This window comes from Equus asinus, chromosome 9, assembly GCF_041296235.1.
Source record: "Equus asinus isolate D_3611 breed Donkey chromosome 9, EquAss-T2T_v2, whole genome shotgun sequence".
Classification (NCBI taxonomy): domain Eukaryota; kingdom Metazoa; phylum Chordata; class Mammalia; order Perissodactyla; family Equidae; genus Equus; species Equus asinus.
In genome coordinates this window covers 40,040,573-40,055,917 of record NC_091798.1, presented here as the reverse complement: position 1 = coordinate 40,055,917, position 15,345 = coordinate 40,040,573, and the positions used below count along the sequence as shown (strand labels likewise).

At 47.4% G+C, this 15,345-nt stretch overlaps 1 protein-coding gene across 8 annotated transcripts in view; it reads left to right on the top strand.

Annotated features, from left to right (window-relative positions):
• PSD2 (pleckstrin and Sec7 domain containing 2) overlaps positions 1–15,111 on the top strand; it is a 54,664-nt gene extending 39,553 nt beyond the window's left edge. For 4 of the 8 annotated variants that reach the window (XM_070517294.1, XM_070517295.1, XM_070517293.1 and 1 more), the window contains 8 exons: positions 2,858–2,946; positions 4,043–4,086; positions 5,174–5,364; positions 5,534–5,604; positions 6,048–6,205; positions 7,130–7,274; positions 8,559–8,702; positions 11,686–15,111. In XM_070517294.1, coding sequence (XP_070373395.1) covers positions 2,858–2,946; positions 4,043–4,086; positions 5,174–5,364; positions 5,534–5,604; positions 6,048–6,205; positions 7,130–7,274; positions 8,559–8,702; positions 11,686–11,895 — 1,052 coding nt within the window. In that variant the 3' untranslated portion in view covers positions 11,896–15,111. Of the gene's footprint in view, positions 1–2,856; positions 2,947–4,042; positions 4,087–5,173; positions 5,365–5,533; positions 5,605–6,047; positions 6,206–7,129; positions 7,275–8,558; positions 8,703–11,685 lie in introns of all 8 variants that reach the window. The other 4 variants (XM_014847175.3, XM_044780812.2, XM_070517297.1 and 1 more) reach the window with 3 other exon arrangements.
• The last annotated feature ends 234 nt before the right edge of the window (positions 15,112–15,345 follow it).

Sequence of the window (15,345 nt, the reverse complement as noted above, 5' to 3'; positions counted from 1 at the left end):
TTCTTTGTATTCCTTGATCACATGATCGAAATTTTTTTTTTTTGGTGAGGAAGGTTGGTCCTAAGCTAACATCTGTTGCCAATCTTTCTCTCTTTTTTTTTCTCCCTGAAGTCCCAGTACATAATTGCATATCTTAGTTGTAGGTCATTATAGTTCTTCTATGTGGGATGCCACCACAGCATGACTTGATGAGCAGTGCGTGGGGCCGCACCTGGGACCGGAACTAGCAAATCCTGGGCCGCCAAAGTGGAGCACATGGACTCAGCCACAGCACCAGCCTGCTTGTTTTCTCTTTGACTCACATGTTCTATTGTCCTTTTTTGTCCTCCTTTCTTGCCTGCTTGTGGATTATTTAAGTATTTTTTGGGATTTCATTAGCTTGTTAGTTGTGCATTCTTTTAGAATTCTTTTTGTGGTTTGCAATATGCCTCCTTGACTTATCAAAGTGCTTTTACTGCTTCCTGGACAATGAAATTACCTTGAAACATTTTAACTCCATTTATTGTGCTCTCAACTTATATACTACTGTTATCATGTTTTTAACTATTATATCTCTCTCTCTATTTTATTCCTCAGAAAACTTTATTATTGCTTTACACAATCAATATTCATTTAAATTTAGCCACCCTTTTTGTTGCTCTTCATTCCTTTCTGCTTCTCCATGCTTCCCTCTGGGATGATTTTCCTTCTTTCTGAAGAACTCTCTTTAGTATTCCCTTTCTTTTTTTTCCCCTGAGAAAGATTTACCCTGAGCTAACATTTGTTGCCAATCTTTCTGTTTTTGCTGAGGAAGATTGTCCCTGAGCTAATGTCTGTGCCAGTCTTCCTCTATTTTGTATGTGGGACGCTGCCACAGCATGGCTACGAACAAGTGGTGTAGGTCTGCACCTGGGAACCGAACCTGAGCTGCTGAAGCGGACTGTGCCAAACTTAACCACTAGACCCTAGGGCTAGCCCCACTATTTCTTTTCTTAATTTCAACTTCTTTGTTGAAATATGACTGGGGTGTTTCCAAGGGCCCCTTGTCCTTGGTGGGTCCTGAGCTCCAATTTTTGTTCTCCAGTCCTATAAGACCACTCAGTGCTCAGCCTTTTGGCCACTACTTGTGAATTGACAGATGCTTCAAGGAGAAAAGCTGCTCCTTGTTGGGCTCACCTCTCCATACGTCCATTCTCTGCAGAATCTTTACTCATGAAGTCCTCACTGCTTGTATATTTCTCTAATGCCTCTACACAGATGTTTTATTAATATTTTGACCAGCAGTTGTTTCTGCTGGGGAGGTTCATCTGCAACAAGATAGTCTTCTGTTGCTAGGATTGGAAACCTTGCCTGGTTATTTTTTGATTTTGCACTCCTGACTGATGGCTGGGGAACATTCAGTGTGTGTGGAACTCAGACAAAATTGTCAACATTGCCCTCATACTCCTCTATTATGAATGCACATGTAAGTGGCTGTATATACATGTATACAAACATACATATATGTACATGTAAAATATACACATAAACATATGAAACACACTATATCAAGACACACAAAGGATCTTTTCTCCTTAACCTTTTGGAAAAGGTGTGGAAAATTCTTGCTTGTCAGCGACTTATAAACTCTTATATCATTGTTTTCTGAATTATTTTCTGTGGTGTGTGAATGTGCCATGTGATGTTAATAGATTCTCTTCGCTAAAATAGTGCCAAGGTCAATAAATTTGGGAATCTGTACATGGAATCCTCTCCTTGGAGACTCTCAACACATGTAATCATGTTAAAGATTCTGAAGCGTGTAAATAAACTTATTTGATTATGAAATCCTTTTTAGGGGGAATACCTATTCCCATCTGTAGGTAAATCGTGGGAAACACAGCCTTATAGCAAACCTAAATTCACGAGTCCCACACCAGTAAGTATCTGGTGTTCAAGGGTCTTCGTCTTCACAAAGATGAAGTGCTATCCAGTGTTTCCTCAAATGTGGATACTGCAAGGACAGTCTGAAGGTATGCACCTGAGGTGTTGGGTTTGGACGGCTGGAGCCCCTTTTCTAACTCAGTGGTTAAAAAAAGAAGGCAGAACTTGGGGGTACATGCATTCCCAGCTTTTTGGGTCTCCTGGAGTAAAACCATCTGCTTGGGTTTCCTTGGTCCCAGCCCAGCTCAGCATGGGGTACCCATGTGTGTGGGTGGAAATTAATTTTTGATTCTCATAAGACCAAACTCTCCCTCACTTCACCTACCTCTTGGAGGTCTTGCCGCCCCTCTGTACAGGTGAGAGGGTGAGACAGTTGTGACGGAATACACAGAGCTTCTGCTCAGGAGCCAAGAGGCCTGGGTTCAAGTCCTGGTGCTGTGTGACCTTGGGAGAGTTAACCATGGAGTAGCGGGTGAGAGCATGGGCTTTGGTGTCAGACACACTCAGCCCTACCACTTCCTTGCTGTGTGATCATGGGCACATCACTTTACCTTCCTGCACCTCAGTTTCCTTACCTGTCAAATGGGGATGATGGTAACACCCACCTCACCTTCTCCTTGTTGTGAGAAGGAAACATGATAATGCATGTCCAGTACAAAATCTGGAACATAGCAGGCACCTGGCAAATGTCAACTATTACAATACTTCATCCAACCTGACTCCCTCATCTGGGTTTGAGGAGAACCCCAACCTCTCATGATGCTTGAGGATCAAATAGAATCTTGAATGTGAAAAAGAGTTTTTTAAACTCTTGGAGGCAAAGGGAAATCCAGGCAGTTTTTTTTCATTACTGCCCTTGATGCTGCCTCATCCCTTCTGGCTGGGCAGGGCAGGGTGTGGGGACCACACCAGCCTCCGTCCCTACTCTCAGGCAGAACCATTTCTCCATTACAGAACATTGGCAAGAAGATGTCCTGCCAGCAATTCATTGCCAACTTGGACCAGTTGAATGATGGCCAAGACTTTGCCAAAGACCTGCTGAAGGTATAACCTGCTAAGGGTCCCAATGTGCCCAGCTGTGCCAGGGGTGGGTGAAGAGGAGAGATGTCTCCGCCCCACTAAGTCCTGATATTCATATTTTTCATACTGGAGTCAGGGCCACCACGACTTTGGGACGGAGTTAGAGACCATCCAGCTCAACATTTGACTATAGTGTGGCCCTTGAGTTAGGGAGAAGGGTAGGCTTTGTGAGATTTGTTTTCAGCACTCCATTATCATCATTGCTGTCATGGTAATCATCAACACTGCCACAACTGCCACCGCTATCACCACCACCACCACACTCATCACCACAGGGAAAAGTCCACTCATTCCTCCAACATCACAGGCGTTAAGGGAACATACTTTTTTTTTTTTGAGACTAAAGCCCAGGGTGGAACTCTGGTCCTTCAAGTCTGGTCAGTTCTTGGCCTTGGAGCAAGAGGAGCAGGTCTTTTGGGGTAGATGATAAGTTCAGTTTTAGATAGTGTGTTCGAAGGACCTGATGATACCAGGTGGGAAGTTGGATAGTGTATCTAGAGGTTAAAAAATAGAACATTGTCTCCATCACTCTTCTTATCATAATTATCTTTTTCCCCGTCAAGAAGCACTTGTAAGAATATATTTGTAAGTGAGATCAAATAATCCAGTCCCACCACCCACCTATCCACTTCTCCTGATCTTCTACCCATCTACCCATCCTCCCATCTACCCACCCACCAACTCAATCATTCACCTGCCATACACCTACCCATTCACCCATCACCCACACGTAGACTCCCTATACCCCTAAACACTCACCTACACATTCCACATCCATTCACCTATCCACCCACCTACTCATTTCCCCACCTATTCATATTCAATTCAATCTACCCACCAACCCACTCATATTCAAATCTATCCACCTAGTCATCTACCCAATCATCCACCCACACATCCCCCATTCATTCACCCATCCAACAAACAACTATGAATGAAATACCCACTTTGCCCCACTGGCTGAAAAGGTGCTCTCTCACTGAATCCGCATTACTAGAAGTAGATGGAGATTTCTTTGATTCTTCATCTGACCTCTTCTCCCTCTTTACCCTTCTCCCAGACCCTTTACAACTCCATCAAGAATGAAAAGCTGGAATGGGCCATGTGAGTAGTGCCTATGGGCACAGGTATGGGGAGACTGAATCACTGGGAGAGGGAAGGGACAGTGGCTGGGGTTGTAGGGAAGTCGCTCCTGCCCCTCTCCATGGTGCTGATCTCTCCCAACCCAGGGCCCTGGTGACCACTGTCCAACTGGCCAGTACCTGATGTTGAGTTCCCCTTTGGGCTCACTTTCTATCTTGATAAAAAGTGTGCAGTGTTTACACTGCTGTGGAATAGATTGAATTGTGACTTTAGTTCCATGATGTCTACAACTGGTTTTCTGTGCTAGGGATATTGCCACTATTCTCAATGATAACTCCTTCCCCTTTGGGAGGTAGGTAGGCAGGAGGCATGGGTCCCCCTTTAACCCCAAGAATATGACCATATTTAGGTGACAACTTTTCTTGGCAGTAGGGAGGGGTGACTTCTCCCTAACTTCTTCCCCTGCAATGGCAGTGAGACCTGGAGGTGCCCAGCTATCTGGAAAGAGGTTTGGTGACCCTGCTGGTTGAGGAGACTGAGAGGCTCCTGGGGAAAGTGGCCACCCTGCCCTGCTGTACTCTCCAGGGAAGCTTGGATCTTTGGGTCCTTGTAGAGGTCCCAAGCAGGGAATTTTAGGAACCCTAGCTGCATGGGGAAGAGATGGCATTCTTCTAGCAGGGCTCCAATGGGGAGCCTAGACTTTAGTGGCCTCATCTACTGGCTGCCCTCCCCCAGCATGTCCATGGGCCTCGGGTAGTAGCTTCAGTCTGGCCATTGGTTACTGCTCCCTGGGGCTGGGCTTTCAGGTTTGGAGAGAGGAAAAGGAAGACCAGGAAGGAGGCCTGGAGATAGTAACGTCTCCAACTTTGTGATCAAGGGTGAGGATTGGAGGTTGGAGGCCAAAAATCAAAGATCAGAGGTCAGGGGTCAGAATTGAAGACTGAGGGGAGGGGTCAGAGATCTGGATCTGTGATCTGGAATTGGAACCTCCTCATCTCTTCTCTTCACCTCTGACTGTCTCCAAGAGGGGTGGTGGGTGGGGAAAGGGCATGTTGATGTAGGTCTGAGGCCTTTTTGGAGGTGGTGCTCAGACCTAGTACTTTCCTAGTGATGAGGACGAACTGAGGAAATCACTGTCTGAGCTGGTGGATGACAAGTTTGGGACAGGCACAAAGAAGGTGACACGGATCGTGGATGGTGGCAACCCCTTCCTGGATGTCCCGCAGGCTCTGAGTGCCACTACCTATAAGCATGGTGTGCTGACCCGGAAGACTCACGCCGACATGGATGGCAAGAGGAGTGGGTGTCAGGCGGGGGAAGGGGTATGGGGAGGGATGCTATTCCAGAGGGGGTCTGCCCGCCTTGGCCACTCCTCCAGGGGTGCACACGCAGTAGACACGTGGGGGAACTAGGGGAGGGGATATGAGGGTGCTAGTTGCTGCCACACTACCCATGCCCCCCTCCCCAGCACCCCGTGGGAGGCGTGGCTGGAAAAAATTCTACGCGGTGCTCAAAGGGACCATCCTGTACCTGCAGAAGGTGAGAGACTGCCTCCGAGTCCTTACCCAGGAAGGGCCAGCTTGTTCCCCCATCCAGCCCCTGCCTTGTGGTGCCCAGAGTGTCCTGGGTAGGACCTGGGGTTTAGGCAGATGCTGGGTCCTCCCCTATCAGGGGCCTGACTCAGGCTCACCCAGAGCTTTGGTGATTTCAGGGAGGGGTCTTTTAAATGCCAGGGACTCAGAGGATACCCAGTGTGAGGCCTGTTCAGGCCCCTAAAACAGGGGGTGGGGAGGAGTGCCTGGAGTGACTTCTGCTGAGGTGGGCATGGCATCACACCGGCAGGAGCTGGAAAATGGAGGGAGACATAGGACAGAGATGGGTAGAGCAAGAGGGAGGGATGGTGGGAGTGGAGGAAGTGTGGGCCAGTAAGCCGGTGCCTGGCGATGACAGAGGCTTGCCCACCCCTCACCCCGCCTGTCCAGGATGAGTACAGGCCTGACAAAGCTCTGTCTGAGGGTGACTTGAAGAATGCCATTCGTGTGCACCATGCTCTGGCCACCAGGGCCTCTGACTACAGCAAGAAGTCCAATGTGCTCAAGCTGAAGACGGCCGACTGGAGGGTCTTCCTGTTCCAGGCACCGTAAGTAGGGTGGTAGCCCCCTCGCTCCCACCCTGGGCCCAGGGCCTGCAGCATGGAGCCTGCTTCATACCCTCTCCTCACTGTCCTCAGGAGAGGCGCTCTTGGCTTCCCCTGGGCATCAGCCACAAGAACAAGTGTATCTGCTTGGCACAAACCAACAGCTGGGGTCCCCTATAGCACTGGTTCTCCATGTGGTCCCCTTAGTGACTCCTGGAAACTTGCTAGAAATGCCATTTCTCTGGGCCCACCTTAGACCTACTGAATCAGAAACTCTGGGGATGGGCCAGCAATTGTGTTTTAACAAGCCCTCCAGGTAATTCTGATGCACACTGAAGTCCCTAAATATGGGGCAGATGGAATCTTTATGAATCATCCTTCACTTTAAGGGGGGGAGGGGTGGGAAAGACTCACCCTACGGTTTCCCTGTAAGACCTTCTGTCACTCCCCTGCACCCCATCCTTCTGTGATTTGGGATTGGAGTTTCGTGTGTCAGATGAGCTTAAAGGGAGGGAGGCTAGTAGGTGAGCACTCAGGACGGGACTGTGTGTGCCAGGCGAGGTAGCAGGACAGGGACAGGAGGCCAAGTGGGGATGGCCAGTTGTCCACTGTCTCTAAAGATCCCCTGGGTCCTAGGCTGACTCTAGGACCTGTTAGTTCCAGGGCCATTAGCTCTGGACCTAGGCCGTGAAAATCTAAGTCTCACCTGAGAGCTGGGACGGAAGGGGAGCTCCCTGCGCAGATGTGGCCAGCCCATTCAGCCCCAACCCTGCCATTCTCCCTCACTCCTTAGCCCACTTATGTGAAGGTATTCATGCCATTTCTGTGCCAGGCTAGTGCTGGGTACTGGGTACTGCATGCTGGGTGGGGGATAGAGAGTCCTATTATGAGAAGCTGGTGCCCTCTGACCTCTCCTCCTGTCACCAGGAGCAAGGAAGAAATGCTATCCTGGATCCTTAGGATCAACCTGGTGGCTGCCATCTTCTCGGCCCCAGCCTTCCCAGCTGCTGTCAGCTCCATGAAGAAGTTCTGTCGGCCCCTGCTGCCCTCTTGTACCACTCGCCTCTGCCAGGTACAAGCTCCTAGGGTCATGATACCACCTCCCCAGGCTACGTCCCTCATGCCAGGCCCCCCTTCAAAAGCCCCCACCTCATCTCCTATAAGTGCCTGGTCCTGGGCTAAGAGACAAGGCGAAGGGGCAGATACTCTCTTCCATCCCCACCACACCCCACCCCATTTACAGATGGGAAGACTGAGCCCACGCACCACACGGAGGCCTGGCTGTTCTGTGCTGGGTGGCATGGGTGTGCTTCTCTGCCAATGTTGGTGTATCCTGTGGATGTGATTGTGGGTTTGTGGGCATCATATGTGTCTGGGTATGAATACGAGAGAATGTGTGTGTCAGAGGGAGCTAGGGACAGGTGAGACTTGGCTGACCCTTCATCTAGTGCTCTTTTGCTGTTCTCACCTACTCTTAAGTGTTTTATTTGTAATCCTAAAAAAACCCCAACTCATTCATATTCCAGTTTTTCAGGTTTTTTTGGAGAGGAAAGGATGGACCACTACTTGAGAGGTAGAGGGCAGGGGACGCTCCATACTTCCCATCTTTGTCAGGGCCCCCTTCCTACTGGGCCCTTGTCCTGGTCTCTCCCCTGAGCTTCAGGGCTTCTGCTTATGTCCAGAGCCATGTGCATGCACATACAGTGCACACACATACCACATACCTGCACATACCACATAAGCACATGCACCCACACCACACACGTGTCCACACACATGCAAGCACATGCATGCAGTCCACTGCCCACACAGCACAAAGTGGTCTGGCTGTTCTGTGGTGGGTGGGATATATATGTGTGCTGGTCCGTGAGTGACAGCGTCTGTGCCTGTCTTTGGGTGTGATCCTGGGTCTGTGGCCGTCATATGCGTCTAGGCATGAATGCGAGAGAACGTGTGCACTGTATGGAGCCAGGGGTAGCCAAGGCCAGGCTGCCCCTTGGTCCAGTGTGTTTGTGTGTGCATGTGAGAGTCCATATGAGCCAGGGGGTGTGCCTGTGTGATTGTGTGTCTGTGTCAGGGAGTGTGCACATGCAGTGTGAGGGTCTCTCATCTCCTGAGCCTGCTGGGGAGTATCTAGGAGAGCTGACGCTGATGAAAGGAAGAGAGTAAGGGAGGAAGGAAGAAAGTAGGGGAGCACTCCCTTGGGTTCAGAACCTGGCTTTACCCCCATGTATTTGATGACCCTGGCCAGGCCTCAGTTTCCCTTTGGTGAAGCAGATCCTGGTGGGACGGGATTAGATCCATCCCTATGACATCCTGAGAGTGGAAGCTCACAGTCCAGGACTTGTCTTTGCAGGAGGAGCAGCTGCGTTCTCATGAGAATAAGTTGAGGCAGGTGACTGCAGAGCTGGCTGAGCACCGGTGTCACCCAGTCGAGAGGGGCAGCAAGTCCAAGGAGGCTGAGGAGAACCGGCTGAAGGAACACTATCTCACTTTTGAGGTGGGCCCTCCGTGGGATGGATTGCAAAGGACAGGACTGGGGCACGAGGAGGAGGCCAGCTCCTGCCATCCACCTCCCACTGCCAACACCATTCCACAGCCAGGGGCTCCTAGTTTGGGGGTTCCCCTTTGGGTGCTTCCCTGAGGCAATTATGAATCATGCATGGCCTCCTGTGGGCCAGTCTCTGAATAGTTTAGCTGCCAATTGTTCATCAAACAATTGTGCCCTCAAAGAGCACCTGACAGGCTCCACCAGAAACCCCTGCCACCTCTCTCCACCCTCCACCAACCCCTTCCTTACCTCCACTTCCCCGACAGACCTGGCTTCTCGGAAAGTTTTTACAACCAAACTGTCAAGCTCTATACATGTGACTTTCCCACTTTTTGTCTATTTTCCTCTTTCGCATATGTTTATCACGCAGAGCAGTTTAGCTCTCCTTCTACTCTCCCTGCTTTCCATCTTATCTCTCCCTGCCCACTACCCTGATTCTACCTCACCATGCTCTGCAAATGGGGCTGCTAGAGCATTGCCTTCGTTGAGTAAAGGATAGGGGGTTGGCTTTAGGGAGGAAGGTAGGAACCACTTGTCCTTTTTGGACTGACTGCACCTGGGGGTGGACAGACAGACAGAGAGACTGAGACGGAGCCAGGAAGCCCCCAGAGCAGGAAGGGCAGAAGTCACCAATCTCAGTCTCTAGATTTCCACATTGATTTTCTGTGGAGGTGTAAGGGAGAGAGGAGAGCTCCAGGGTGGATCCTGACCTTTTGAAAAACATAAAGCTTTGTAGCTTTCTGAAGTCTTCTCAGATCCACTCTCTCTGCAACATAAAAATAGTGATGGCAAAAGCTACAGAGGACTAATCTTTAACTAATTACCACGTGTGATTCTCTTCATGAAGTTCCTTTGTATTGACTGATTTAATCCTCGTATCAACTCTGTGAAATGGGTTTTGTTATTATCCCCATTTTACAGATGGGGAAGCTGAGGCTTGGAGAGGTCAGAAGTACAGGAGCCAGGGCTGGCCCCGTGGCCGAGTGGTTAAGTTCGCGCGCTCCACTGCAGGAGGCCCAGTGTTTCGTTGGTTCGAATCCTGGGCGCGGACATGACACTGCTCATCAAACCACGCTGAGGCAGCATCCCACATGCCGCAACTAGAAGGACCCACAACAAAGAATATACAACTATGTACTGGGGGGGCTTTGGGGAGAAAAAGGAAAAAATAAAATCTTTAAAAAAAAAAAAAAAAAAAAAAGAAGTACAGGAGCCAGGATCCTAACCCAGGCGATGATTGTAGCTCCAGTGCCCTGGTCTTTCTTATTCCCTGGCTTAACAGGGTGTGGGCGGGGGTGAAGCTCAGCACTAAAGGGTCTTTCTGCTCATGTGGCAGAGCTGGGCGAGAACAGGGTCTCCTGATCCTTAGTCCCAGCTTCTTCCAGGACCCCAGCCTCCCTGGACTGTGGTGAGGGCCTGAAGCTGAGTCAAGGCCCTTAGACACTACCAAATCTCCCTCCTAAATGTTTACCAATTTACAATCCCTTTAATAGTTTATGAATGTACCTCTCTCTCCACGCCCTCACCAACACTGGACATTACCAGATGTTTTAATCTTCACCAATCTGATAGGTTTAACGAGGCATGTCTCGTTGCTATTTTAATGTGGATTTAAAAAATTTTTTAATTGTATAACGTAACATTTATCACCTTAACCATTTTTAAGTGTATAGGGTGTAGGGTTAAGTCTATTCACATTGTTGTACAACCAATCTCCAAAACTTTTTCATCTTCTGAAACTGAAACTCTATACCCATTAAACAAAAACTCCCAACACGCCCTCTACACCTTAGCCCCTGGCAACCACAATTCCACTTTCTGTCTTTATCAATTTGACTGCTCTACATACTTCATATAAGTAGAATCACATAAGTAGAAACTTCATATAACTAGAAACAGAATTTGTGTTTTTATGACTGGCTTATGTCACTTAGTATAATGTGCTCAAGGTTCATCCATGTTGTAGCATGTGTCAGAATTTCCTTCTTTTTTAAGGCTGAATAATATCCTATTGTATGCAAATACCACATTGTGTTTATCTATTCGTCTGCTGTTGAATATTTGGGTTGCTTCCACCTTTTGGCTATTCTGAGAATGCTGCTGTGAACATGGGTGTGCAAACATCTCTTCGAAACCCTGCTTTCAATTCTTTTGGATGTATAAGCGGAAGTGGTATTGCTGGATCATGTGGTAATGTTATTTTTCACTTTTTGAGGAATAGCTGTACTGTTTTCCACAGCAGCTGTATCATTTTACATTCACACCAGCAGTGCACAAGTGCTCCAATTTCTCTATATTCTCAGCAACACTTGTTACTTTCTGATAGTAGCCATCCTGACTGGTGTGAGGTGGTATCTCATTGTGCTTTTGATCTGCATTTCCCTAATGATTAGTGATGTTGAACATCTTTTCATGTGCTTATTGGCCATTTGTATATCTTCTTTGGAGAAATGTCTATTCCAGTCCTTTGCCCATTTTTTAATTGGTTTGTTTGTGTTTTTGTTGTTGAGTTTTAGGAGGTTTTTTTATACAATTTGGTTACTAGACCCTTATGAGATACATGATTTGCAAATAGTTTCTCCCATTCTATATACATGGACTTTTCACTCTATCGATTGTGTCCTTTGATACACAGAATTTAAAATCTTTGATATAGTTTCATTTGTCTATTTTCACTTGTGTTGTCTGTGCTTTTGGTGTCATATCTAAGAATTCATTGTCAATTAATTTTTATTTTTAAGATTATGAGTGAAATTTCCTTTTTTTTTTAAAAAAATGCCTTTTAAAAAATTTAATTATCTCCTTCTTATTGATTCGTGGGCGCTCTCTAAATATTAAGGAAATTAGTCTTTTGCCATATTAGATATAAATATTTTTTCTCATTTTGTTGTTTATTTTTTGACTTTGTTTTTGGCCTTTGTCCTTTTTCCAGAAAAGCCGTTATGAGACCTATATCCACCTCCTGGCTATGAAAATCAAAGTGGGCTCAGATGACCTGGAACGAATTGAGGCCCGGCTGGCTACCCTGGAAGGGGATGACCCTTCTCTCCGGAAGACACACTCAAGCCCTGCCCTCAGCCAGGGCCATGGAACTGTGACTGGCAGCAAAGCCACGAAGGATACCACTGGGCCTGATACTTAGCTGGTGTAGATGGGCAGGCCCTGAGGCAGACAAATGCCCCCAGAGGGGTCAGTGAGCACAATTCCAGCCAGGGGCCACTTGGACCACCTCCAGGCAGTTGATGGGCAGCCAGAAGGGTGCAGAGATCCCTGTAGGCCAAGGAGATGGAGATGCTATTCATGGCATTTGTCTTCTTGCATCCTGGGGCTTCTCTGGGCCTCAGACCCTCTCCGTAGCCCTCACATCCCTCTCCAGCACAGAGCCTCATTTTGTAGGCCAGCTGTGTGCATGCTCTAGATGCCATCTCACTGGAGAAGTAGGAAGAGTGGTTGGCTTCCTAAGCCCTCTTGTTCTCACACATTCCTCCCCTCATCTCCCTTGTTGCTGAGGGCAGGTCTTGACTCCAGGTCTCAGCTTGGACCCCCACCCTTTCTTCTCCTCCTTCCTCTGAGTTGACCAGCAGCAGGTCTGCAGACCACCAGCACCATCCTCTCCTCCCTCCACCCAGCAGCCTCTGGAACCACATCCCGTTCTCCTGCCTCACATCGCAATAATCCAGGACCTGGGCCTGCACCCTCACTGCCAAGCTGTCTCCACTCACTTGTGCGTCCACCTCACCTTCCATCCATTAAGGCCACTACTGCTTTCTTTTATATGGACATAAATGTATATATATAAGAATTATATATAAACAAGGAACCTCTTTAAAGATGGTTTGGAACTGATATCAGTTAGAGGATGAAATAAGATGAAGGAAAAACCTATTTCAGAACTCCACCTGTTAGTGAGGAGGGCTGCTATCTGGCACCCTGACACACTGGGAGGGAAGGTGGAGATAGTGCTGACCTCCTCTCACCCCATTTCTTCTCTCTTCCGGCTGACCTGTGACTTACACTGCTCTTACAGTTGATGTTTTGGAATAAATAGTGCGTATGTGTGCCACTCCATCTGTTCCACAGGCATCCTGGGTGTGAGTGAGATGGGACCATGGCTCTGTTTATACATCGGTCTTTATGTTGGTGCTGCCAGGTCTCTGAACTCCAGAGGTGGCCTCTTGTACAGATCTACTGCTACAGGAATAAAAGACACTCTGCTTTGCAAATAGCCACTTGTCAACAAGCCCAAAGATGTTTGGTGGGGGAAGGTTATGGAAGCCATTAATTCTTGGTCTTGGGAAAAGGTGTAATGACAAGTTGCTGATTGTTTTTTAGGTTGATATTTCTTTCACTCTTCTAGTGACTCAGAAATGCTAGCTTAGGACACGTCTGGGAAGAACAGAGAAATTCACCATGTGATGATCACAGACTAGCATCCTTTCAACCCTATAGTCCTCAGACTGATAATGGTGGGGGTGATGGCACCCTCAATGCAGCTATCATGAGCAAATCCTTTCTATTTTTAAAATAGATTACTGTAGTTTGGCCAGCAATTTGACCTCAGTGGTAACATATTTATTAATAAGATAAGCCAACCTTGCAACTAAGTACCCAATATTTACAAGCCCACTCATATTTGATGCAAGGGACGTGTCAGTCTGTGGAGAGATGTAGTAATTTAAATCCAGATTATTTAATTTGGATCAGCTGAAGTGTATTTTATAACCAAACCATCTGGCCCCTTCGTTTTGCTGAGGGGAAGTAAATGTTCATTTAAATGAAATTGAAAGAGCAACGTGGCAACATAAAACAGCTCCCTGTATTTCCTCCATGCTTTCTGAAAGGTCCTTTGATTTTGGGGGTCAGCTTCCCACCCTCCATCTCATGAGGGCCAGTGAGTGAAAGCAGAGGAGCAAGCGCCATCCCCTGCAGACAGATGTGCTTCCCTGAGCACTAGTTGTGCCTCCCATCAGTAAAAAAATTTTTAGTTCACTTTCTTAATTGTGTAATTATTTATTGTAAATTATATACATGTACTACTGTACTAAAATATTATGTACATTATAAAACATCCACAAAAATAGAAATTTAAAAAAGATGAGATGAAAATAAATCTAAATCAAAGTTCTAAAATTTTTTTCCTGCATTCTAATGGACCATGATGTTCTCTCCACAACCTCTGCCCCTAAAATGCCCATTTTCCTGGACCGTCCAAATCCAGGGGCTGGAGGGCTGCACATGAGATGCAATAAGTGGTTTGCGCCACCTGGTGGTCCTGGGGAGTGGCCGCAGACTCTTGGACTCCTGGGGGCTGACCCTTAATGACAGAGTCTCTTAAGCCTTCCATCGTCTGATTCAATGAAGGTCAGCAGTGCTGCACATTGTGCTGGGTGCTGGGGATACTGTGGTGAGAAAAGGATTGAGCAGCTCCCTGTCCACATGGGGCTCACAGTCTAGTGGGGAGGGGGCAGGCAGTCACCATTACCATTTGGGACTCTGGGAGGGCTGGAGAGACAAGCCAAAAATGACCCAGCAGAGAGAAAAAGAAAGAATTGGAGGAGTGGGGAAGAAGACTCTGATTCAGGAAGCTGCCTGAATGTCCTAAGTGCTCCTGGGGGACAGAGTGGTAGTAGGGAAGTCACTTAAGAAGGCTATACATCTTCCTGACAGGCCATACTAAAGATGCCCCAAGGCAGACATTTGAGAAGCAGAGTGGAGGAGGGAGCTCTCTGACTACACCTGTGCCCAGGTCCCATTCACATCTGAAATGAATGAGTGGCTGATATGATGAGGAGAGTCAAGGAACTAAATTAGGTTCTGGCTTTAGACTCTCAGCAGGTATCTTAGAATTCAGAGCAGATAAGGAAAGTACCCAATGGGGTCATGTGAAGGTCAATGAGTTCACGAGAGTTTATTCAGAATTACTTGGGGTCACACACAGGTTGGTGGGTTCATCAGGGTCATAGCGGTGGTTTCTGACTGAAAGTTTAGAAGGCAAGAACTCAGGGCCCTCAGAAGGGTCAAATGAGGATACTAAGCTGGGTCATGAAAGTGTCAATGGGTTCACCAAGAGGTCATTCAGAATTACTTTGGTCACACAGAGGTCAGCGGGTTCACTGGAGTCATGGAGGTGGTTTCTAACTGAAAATTTAGAAGGTAACAACTCAGCGCCCTCAGAAAGGTCAAATGAGGACACTAAGTTGGGTCATGAAAAGGTCAATGGTTTCACCAAGAGGTCATTCAGAATTACCTGGGGTCGTGAAAAGGCCAGGGGGTTCATCAAGAGGTCATTCAGAAATAATTAGGGTCATATAGAGGTCAGAAGTCATATCAAGGAATTCCTGGCTCAGAAAATTTTAAAGCTAATAGCTAACTCAGAGTCAGTAGAGGGTTCTGGATGAGATCATTAGATGGGGGCTGGGAGAGGTCAGTGATTTGCAGGTTTATGTCGCATTTAGTTCATTATTTTGCTTTGTTTCTTTGTAACAGGTACTTTTCCCCAGTGCCCCACAATGAATACAATTTTAGTTCTTTCTTTACTTTTCTCCATCACCTCCCTTTTAACTAATTTTTGCCATTCTTTATGTGATTCAAG